This window comes from Octodon degus, unplaced genomic scaffold (assembly GCF_000260255.1).
Source record: "Octodon degus isolate 3935 unplaced genomic scaffold, OctDeg1.0 scaffold00104, whole genome shotgun sequence".
NCBI classification, from domain to species: Eukaryota; Metazoa; Chordata; class Mammalia; order Rodentia; family Octodontidae; genus Octodon; species Octodon degus.
This window is the reverse complement of record NW_004524680.1, coordinates 85,327-95,326: the sequence shown is the minus strand read 5'-3', so window position 1 is coordinate 95,326 and position 10,000 is coordinate 85,327. Positions and strand designations below refer to the sequence as shown.

Below are 10,000 nucleotides of genomic sequence, written 5' to 3'. Positions count from 1 at the left end.
GGCCTTGACCCAGGGCCCAACCTGGTTTTATTAATTTGTGAAGAGGAGAGTGGCTCAAGGATGCGTGAGTGAGAGCGGTAGGAAGTGCATATGTGAACTAGGCTAGGTAGGAGGCCCACATTCAGCTTGGCAATATGCAGAGAAGGATCTGCAGAAAGGGCAGTCTGCATGACACAGTTGTGGTAGTATCTGATGTTATGGGGTCAGTGCTTTAGCTTAGATGTCGTCTTTTATGCCTCTGGGAAGTCATAGCTCTTTATGTTCAAGCTCATCCTGGTCAATAGCATGGCTCTCTTCCTGTTCCAGAAAAGTTCACACATTTTCTGGAACTTCCAGGTGGGGAAACGTGACCTGTCACTTTGCTTGAAAGACTACACATCAGCACCTCTGCTAGACAGATTTGCATTGCTTAAAGCCAACTAAAGGATAGGGAAAGGTCTTAGCCTGCTCACATGGAAATAGGCCCAGGCTTCGCCGAGATGGAGATAATCACTCATCTTTCAAGGAGACTCGTCCAGGTGGTCCTCTATAAATACATAGAATTTGGTAATTTAGTGATTTGGGGCATCTCCTGAGGATCACAGAATGTATCCTAGTGGATAAGGAAGGTACAAATACTGTACTTGTTGAGGTCTTAAAGAAATTTCTTTTTTGGTGTGGCCTGTGGTGCTGGCAATTGAACTGTGGTCCCTACGCCTGCCTAAGCTTACCTAAGCAGGTGCTTTAGACTGCTGAGCTATCTTGCCAGCCCCCTGAGCTAACATGGTGAGTTAAATACCAGCCTAGAAGATGTAGCAAGATCCTGTTTTAAAATAAATATGTAGTAAGTAAAAAAACCAAAGCTGTTTGGAAAGCTTAACAGTGTTGCATAAAAATTGATAAGCATTTTTTTGATGTGAAATAATTATTAAGGTATATGGTAGATAAAACAGGTCCTCCAGGCCCATCAGATACAGTGCGACTTGTGCTATTTATTAGGTATAATTAGGATGTCTGGCGAAGAGATTCAGATTAAAGTGGCTTAAGTAAGATCCCAGGTCTATGCTGATGTTGTGACTCTGCTCCATGTGGTCACTGGAGGGCCCAGGTTGTGTCTGGTTGCTTTGTCTTCTCCTACTGTGGCATGTCCTTTGAATATCAAAGTGAGGTCAGGGCCACATGCACACTCCAGAGCACACAGAGGCGGGGGAAAACGAAGAGGTAGGATTCGCAAGCTGCGCCGTAACATCTCCCCTGCTTCTGGGTCAGGCTGATCTTAGAGCACCTTGAGTTGAGCTGTGAGGAAGACTGGGACCTGCAGTCTGTAGCTATGTGGGCTTGGGTCTGGCTAAAATTTTCTTTATTGCTAAAAGTAAAGAACATACACTAGGGATGTTACTTTGTGTATTTGCCACATAAGTGAAAACAAAACAGGAAGATAAAAGAGTTTGCTTTTGGCATGAAATCTGAGTACGTAAATTGCATTGGCCCTGGGCGTAGTGTAATCCTCACTCCTAGAAGGCTGGGGCAGGAGAATCCCAAGTTGAAGGTGTGCCTGAGCTGTGCAGTGGTGCCTTGTCTCAGAAAACTAAATATAAATAAATTGCTATTTTTTATGTAAGTTAAGTAGTTATATTTTAAGAGATTATCAGAGGGCTGAGGATGGAGCTAAGTGGCACAGTGTCTACCTGGTAAGCAAGAGGCCCTGAGTTCAATTTCCATTTCTGGTACCAAAAAAAAAGTAAATAAATAAAATAAAATAAAAAAATAAAAGATTACCACAAAGAAAATTCTTTTCTTTCTTTCTTTTTTTTTCTTTTTGGCAGAACTGGGGATTGAACTCAGGCCCTTGTGCTTGCCAGGGAAGTGCTTATTCTACTGAGCTATCTCCCCGGCCCACCAGAAAGAAAATTCTGAGACATTTATTTTGAATAATTGGGATCATTGAGAGAATGTACCATCATGTGATAAACTGAAAAAAAAAAAAACGCTTCTGCTTTTAGGTCTGACACATCTGTACGAAGACCTCTGGGAAACTCTGCCAGGCAAATCAATGGCGTCTTCTACTACAGTGCCTCTAGGATTTCACTATGAAACAAAGTATGTCGTTCTCAGCTACTTGGGACTCCTCTCTCAGGAGAAGCTGCAGGAGCAACAGCTTCCCTTACCCCAAGGTACTATCTTTAGCTTCCAGTGGTTCCGTCAAGTCATAATGAGGGCTTCATGTATAGAGGTGTTGGTATCGTTGTGATTTATAGCTATGGTTAGAAGATAGGTAATATTTTAAAATCTTTTCAGTTAATTAATTAATTTGGTACAGGGTCTTACTATGCAGCTCAGACTTGTAGTGATCCTCCTGTCTTAGCCTCCCCAGCACTGGGGTTGTAGACGTGTACTACCACACCTGATTTTGGTGGCTGGCTCGGTGCTCAAAGGCTGTGCAGCATGCGGTACTGGGGATCGAACCCAGGTCCATGCATTTGCCAGGCAGAAGCTTAGACTGCCAAGCTGTCTCTCTAGTCCCAAGATAGGTAATATTGATGTTTATTTCCCTTCCTTCCTTCCTTCCTTCCTTCCTTCCTTCCTTCCTTCCTTCCTTCCTTCCTTTTTGTTTTTTTGGCAGAACCAGGGATTGAACTCAGGCCCTTGTGCTTCCAGGGAAGCACTTATTCTACTGAGCCATCTCCCTGGCCTCTGATGTTTATTTTTTTTCTTATCTCTTTTATCTTTACTTTTCCATTCTTTGCTGTCCCCCTTGCCTTCCGCATTTGGACATTTTTTTTCCTGTTTCACAATATCTATTACACAGTTTGGTTCTTATTTACACTTTTAATTTCTTACACCAGAGAAACAGTGAAGTATTCACACATGTGAATTTTGTTTCACTTAAAGTATGGACTCAGAGGGCCAGGGCTCAGTAGAATAAGTGCTTCCTTGGCAAGCACAAGGGCCTGAGTTCAGTCCCCGGTTCCACCAAAAAAAAAAAAAAAAAAAAAAGTATGGACTCAAGATGCATCCATTTTCCTCAAAATGTGTTGAGTGTATCCATCTTTATGGTAGAGTAGTACTCCAGTGTGGTAAGTTTATTTTATCCTAGCCTGTTCTTTCCTGGTCCAGTCTGAGCAGCAGTTACTTTTCATGTTTTTTGAGAGCTTGATATTGAAATGATTGCCATCGATATAGATGATGATATGCTTTGTGCATACAAATAAATAAAAGCCTATCTATCTGTCTTTAGAGATTTTACTCTTTTTTTTTTTTTTTTAATTTATTTATTTATTTATATATTTTTTTGTGTGTGGCCAGCTCAGCCCACCAGGGGGCGGGGCTGGCTGGCATGTGGTGCTGGGGGATTGAACCATGATCCCTGTGCTTTGCTTAGCTTAGCTTGTTCTAAGTAGGTGCTTTAGACCACCGAGCCATCTCACCAGCCCCGAGATTTTACTCTTAATATGACAAGATTACAATTATATAGTTTTGCAAGCCTTTAATCCCAGCACTTGGGGGCTGGGGAGATGGCTCAGTAGAATAAGCGCTTCCCTGGCAAGCGCAAGGGCCTGAGTTCAATTCCTGGTTCTGCAAGGAAAAAAAAATCCCAACACGTGAGAGGCTGAGGCAGGAAGATCACAAGTTTAAGGCCAGCCAGTGCTATATAGTCAGACCCTGTCTTTTTTTTTTTTTTTTTTGGTGCAGAACCGGAGATTGAACTCAGGCCCTTGTGCTTGCCAGGGAAGCGCTTATTCCATTGAGCCATCTTCCTGGCCCCAGACCCCGTTTTGAGAAACAAAGCAATTATATACTTTTTTTTTTTTTTTTTGCAGTACCAGAGATTGAACTCAGGACCTTGTTCTTGCCAGGCAAGCGCTTATTCTACTGAGCTATCTCCCCGGCCCCTCAATTATATACTTTTTGTTTCAGGTACTGGGAATTGAATTCAGTGCCTTGTGCATGTTAAGTAAGTACTCTGCAACTAAGCTACATCCCTAGTCCTCTTTATTTTCATACAGGGTTTCCCTAAATTGCTGAGGTTGGCTTGAATTTATGATCCTCCTGCCTTAGCCTCTTAAGTAGCTGGGGTTATAAACACGTTACATTGTGCCCAGCACATAATCACTTTTATTTATTTATTTTTTTTATTTTTTATTTATGTATTTATTTTTTTATTTTATTTTATTTTATTTTTATTTTTTTTATTTTTCAACAAATAATACACTGCATATATTCTTCTTAGTGGTTAATTGCTGTACAACATAATCACTTTTAAACTTACAAATTAAGGTTCTTTTAATTAGGCATATACAGTGACTAATTACATACAGTATATGTCTGATAGAATCTCAGTAACTTCAGGGGCTTGGGATGCTGCTCAGAGGTAGAGTGCTTGCCTGACTTGGCATGTATAAGTCCCTGGGTTCAATCCTCAGCACTAAAAAAACAAACTAAATAAAACAAAAAGTGTTTGGGACAGTTTTTTGTATTATGAAGTGATATGTATCCATCTTTTTTTTTTTTTTGGTGCTAGGGTTGGTACCCAGTGCCTTGTGCATGCCAGCCTATGGCTGTACCATGTGGTAACCCCCAGACACTCTAAATCAAATGTACAACATAAAATTTTGAATTAGTTTTCTTATTAAATGTTACATCTTCTTAAATATTTATCTACTGGAGTCTGGAGGTTGTTCTCACTTATAAGCTCAGTGAAGAGTGGTATTGAGAATTATTAGAGTGCAGTATGAGTGATGACAGAAAGTACTGTCACATAGCTACTATGAATACTTCACTATAACTCTTGGGTGTGTTGTACTTTGAGAATCTAATTCTTTTTTATTTTGTATGTATAGTAATAGGGATGAAACCCAGGGCCTTGTACATGCTAGGAGGTGCTCTACCATTGAACTACATGCCCGTCACCTGACTCATCGTAATTACCTTAAGGTGTAGATTACTATTTAAGTTATATCGAAAATGACTTAAAAATTTTTTTTGAGGCAGAGTCTTGCTCTGTAGTGTAGGCTCCCCTTTGAACTCACTGTGTAACTTAGGCTGACCTTGAACTCAGCAATCCTGAGTGCTGGGATTACAGGCGTGCGCTACCACACTCGGCCACTGTTTATTTTTTTTTATTTTGAGACATGGTATTTGTAAATTATCTTGACTGGACTCAAATTTGGAATTTTCCTGACTCAGCCTTCCAGAGCGCTGGGATTACAGCTATCTACCACCACATCTGGCTGGATTGGAGGATTTTTTCCATGTTGGAGTCCAAACCCAGTGTCTTGCACATGTTAGGCAAGTGCTTGCTACTGAGCTATATGCCTAGCTCCAGACTGTATTTCTTAACACTGCCTGTCTCACCAGGATCTGGTCTCATTACGTTGTGTGTCTCATTCCCACTACTGACTTGTTCTTTAAATAAACCAGTTTCACACTTTTTTTTTTCTTCTCTAGCTTTGGTGCTCTAGAAGGGTAGACTCTTAAGATAGTAATGATTAATACTTACCATGTCTAATTTTTTTCTTGGTCTATAGGAAATTGCATTCAGCTAGAGCCATGCTGTTAATCCTAACTATGAAATATGACTAGAAGCTGGGCATGGTGCCCCATACCTGTAAGCTCAGTACTTGGGAGGTTGGGGCAGGAGGATTTGTGGGTGTTTAAGCAAGGCAGGCAGGCAGATTGGTGTGGTTTGTGTCTCTTCTAGGCTATGACCTTTATGAGCTAGAATGCTTTTTTCCCCCCTTGCTTTGGGGTGTGTGTGTGTGTGTGTGTGTGTGACAGACAAGAGACATATATTTTAATGACATAACTGCCATGGGGCTGTATATCTGAGTGGCTGTGTAGAACAAGCTCCCTGTCATCCAGTTCCCTAGGTTAAACATGAAATGTAAGTGCAAAATATTCTTCCGCACTTGTAATAAGTAATTGTAGTATATAGCCCAGGCTTGGCTCTAATTTTAGAACAAATGTGAGAAGTACGTGAGTGTGGTGTTGCTATTCACAACTCAGATTTTCTGTCATATTACATTTCTGTTATTATTTCATGAATAAGTCATACACTGGGTACAGACTCTGTTCCATAGTCAACTCTTGCATATTTTTTTTCAGAACTAGTTAAGTCTTCCATATTGTGCTAGTTTGTACTGAACATGGTCAGTCTGGTTCAGATTATATATTCTGACTAGAAGTCTTTCTGACTCGGGTAGCTCTTGTCAAATGGCAGCTTGTTAAGTTGCACTTCACATATATTAACAAGGAGCTTCTTGATTTGGTGTAGCTAACATCGATTTAATAGGAGTCTTTTTTTTTTTTTTTAATGTATTTGGTTGTTGCAGGATTCACTACGCAGCTTGGACTCATAGTGATCTTCCTGCTTTCAGCCTCCCCATAGCAGGGATTACAGGCATGGGCCACCATGCCCGAACTCTGGTTGGTTTTTCCCACCCTGGGGGTGGGGCTGGCGCTGTATGTGGTACCAGGTATTGAACCATGGTCCCTGCACTTGCTTAAGTAGGTGCTTTATTTGTGTGTGTGTGTGTGTGTGTGTGTATGTGTGTGTGTGTGTGTGTGTGTGTGTGTGTGTGTGTTAACTTGGGATTGAACTCGAGACCTTGTACTTGCCAGGCAGGCACTTATGCCACTGAGCTATCTCCCCAGGCCCTAAACAGGTGCTTTAGTCCGCTGAGCTATCTTGCTAGCCCCAATAGGATTCTTTCTGAGTTCAATGCTGGAAACTGAACTAAGGGCTTCCGGCATACTGAACATGTACTGCCCCACTGAGCTACTCCACTTCCACATAATTCTGTCTTTGTTGGAAGGACAGTTGAATTGGGTTCTGCTGATTAATAATGTGATGCTCAAATACAAATTGTTGTAATAATTGCTTCATTATTCATTTAACCACTAAAAAAATTTATTTACTTTCCATTTCCCAAGTCATTTTCTAATTTTATTATGTTCATTAGATAACATAGAAAGACCCCTGGGAGAAAACGTATGATTTTGGGCTAATTCCCCAGAAAATATGAAGGACTGCTTTTTTTTTTCAATAAGCAAAAGGAAATGAAATCATTTATTGGGGATGAGATAGTGGTACAAAAACAAAATATTAAGACAATGGTATGACAGATGACCCCTGAAAAAAATACTGTCGAGTAAGTTAACAGGCTGCACAGCCTGTGAGCTTGCACAAGCATGAAAGGTGGCGCTTCTGCAATGGGAAGGGTTGAGGTTATCTTGTTTTGAGATCAGTGAGTTGGTGGTTCACCTGGGCTACAGCTGTCTCAGTACTCCTGGGTTCTTCTCCGACGTGGCCTTGCAGCTTGACTGGCCTGACAGGTGCTGTGGGGAATCTTAGGGGTAGCGCAGAACGTGGATGGTCCCAGGTGCGGGCTCCTCGTAGTCAGAGTTGGATTGCTCTGGGGTCGTTGTACTGCCCCAGGCCGCAGAAGCCCTCCAGAGCACAGTGGTTCTGGAATTTGATCAGCGCCATGGTGATGGCCATATTGCAGGAGCTCTCGCCAGAGCAGTGGAAGTCGAAATCGCGGCGGTCGGTGACGGAAGTGTATGTACTTGTGGGTGTGATATACGGAGTCAGTCAATCCTCAGGATGGAATGGAAGTGCAGCTCCTTGGGGTCCACGCTGGGACTGGAGGAGAAGAGGTGCAGGTGGTTGCAGGTAAGCACCCTGCACTTCTTCTTCCACAAGTGTAAGAAGTTGCCACTGTGCTTCTTCAGCTGCCCTCGTGAATCACTTCATAGGGAGTCTTCATCTTGCCCAGATGCTCTAGGGGCTCTGTGATGAGAGTACATTATTTCTAACAGCGTAATATTTTCAAGGTGCGTCTATGTCATATATGGAAATTTTCTCCCAGGAGAAGTGAAAATGATCAAAGTATGTTATATACGTGTAAGAATCTGTCAAAATGAAATCCATTCATCTGTATAACCAATGTGCACAATTCAAAAAGGAAGCAAAACTCATTGAATTTTTTTTCCTTCTTTTACTACTGAATATATGTATATGTCACATTTGTTCATTCATCTACTGATGAACATTTGGGTTGTTTCTACCTTTTGACTATTGTGAGTAATGCTACTATGAACATGGGTGTACAAGTACTCGTTTGAGGGTTTTTTGGTACTGGGAATTGAACTCAGGACCTTGCACTTGCCAGGTGGGTGCTTGTACCACTGAGCCATCTCCCTAGCCCCTAAAATTATTATTATTATTATTTTATGAGCAGAATATATTTATTGAGAGAAAGAAAGCTCCTGTCCAAGAGAGGGACAGGAGGGGGGCCACCGCCTAAATTTATTTTTCCCCGCCTAAAATTATTTTATTGGTTGTTTTTTGTCCTTTTTTTTTTTTTCTTGGTGGAACCAGGGATTGAACTCAGGCCCTTGCGCTTGCCAGGGAAGTGCTTATTCCACTGAGCCATCTCCCTGGCCCCTAAAATTATTTTATTGTAGGTAATTCTGTTTAATTTTTTAATGGAATTGCCATACTGTTTTCCACAGCAACTACATTTTACCTTCCCGTTAACAAAAATGTACGGCGGTTCTAGAGTTTCACATCACTTAGCTTTCACTTTCTGATAATAGCCATCTTCATTATATGAATGAATCACAGTTTATCCGTTTGCTTTGTGTGTGTGTGCGCACGCGTGTGTGCACGCATACACGTGTGCACCACAAATCAAACTCAAGACTCAGTCCATTTTATTGTATTTTATTTTAAGAGCAGAATATATTTACTAGGGGAAAGAAAGCTTCTGTCCAAGAGAGAAACAGAAGGGGAGCCTAAGCCAGTTGTCCCCGGGGGAATTTTTTTTTTTTTTTTTTAAATTTATGTATTTGGTACAGGGTCTCACTATGCAGCTCACACTCATAGTGGTTCTCCTGTTTCAGCCTCCCAGCACTGGCTTACCAGCGTACACCACCACACCTGATTTAGGTGGCCAGCTCGGTGGCATGGCATGTGCTACCAGGGATTGAACCTTGTCCCTTGCACTTGCCAGGCAGGTCCTTAGATTGCTGAGCTCTCTCCCCAGCCCCAGTCCATTTGATGTTTGAAGAGTATGGGTTGCTTCAAAGTTGGTTTTCCTGTCATCAATATAGAAGAGTTCCAGTTTCTCCATATCTTTTTTTTTTTTTTTAATATTTATTTATTTTTATTTATTACATTTATTTATTGTGTGTGTGTGTGGCCAGCTCAGCCCACCAGGGGGCGGGTCTGGCTGGCATGTGGTGCTGGGGATCGAACCGCGGTCCCTGTGCTTTGCCAAGCTTGTTTCAAGTAGGTGCTTTAGACCACTGAGCCATCTCTCCAGCCCAAAAGGCCTATTTTAATGATTTTTTTTTTTTTTTTGCGGAACCGGGATTGAACTCAGGTCCTTGCACTTGCCAGGGAAGCACTTATTCCACTGAGCCATCTCCCCAGCCCCAGTTTCTCCATATCTTTGCCAGCACTTTATTGCTGCCTCCCTGCATGGTACCAGCAATTGAACCCAGGGTCTTTATTGGGTTACGTCCCCAGACCTTGTTAGTTTTTTTTTTTTTTTTTTTTTTGGGCAGAACCGGGGATTGAGCTCAGATCCTTGTGTTTGCCAGTCAAGCGCTTATCCTACTGAGCCATCTCCCCAGCCCCTAGTTTTTGTTTCGAGTGAGTTTGCTCATAAATTGGCCAGGCTGGGCTTGAATTTGCAGTGTTCTGCGTCTGTGCACCTGCCTTGGCCTGTTGTCCATAGTCATTTTGAGTGCCCTCTTTATGGGCGTAATTTGTGTTTCCTCGTAGCTAATGATGTTGAGATTGTTTGCATGCTCTTATTAACCACTGGTGTAGCTATTGCTTGTTTTTTTTTCCCAGTTTGTAATTGGATTACATATCTTTAGTGTTGAGTGTTAGAATGTATATATTTGCATATTTTGGATACCACACCCTACTCAGATATATTCTAGATACTTTTATTTCATTTTTTTTAAAATTTTATTTATTTGTGTGTGTGTGTGTGTGTGTGTGTGT

General features: G+C 41.6%; 1 protein-coding gene across 7 annotated transcripts in view; it reads left to right on the top strand.

Moving 5' to 3' along the window:
* The window catches only part of Bcl2l13 (BCL2 like 13), a 97,596-nt gene that overhangs the window by 28,795 nt on the left and 58,801 nt on the right, over positions 1-10,000 (top strand). For 5 of the 7 annotated variants that reach the window (XM_023723905.1, XM_023723904.1, XM_023723910.1 and 2 more), the window contains exon 2: positions 1,983-2,153. The exons of 1 other annotated variant lie outside the window; for it this stretch is intronic. In XM_023723905.1, the coding sequence (XP_023579673.1) occupies positions 2,033-2,153 (121 nt within the window). In that variant the 5' untranslated portion in view covers positions 1,983-2,032. Of the gene's footprint in view, positions 1-1,982; positions 2,154-10,000 lie in introns of those variants that run through there. One more of the 7 variants, XM_023723906.1, reaches the window with a different exon arrangement.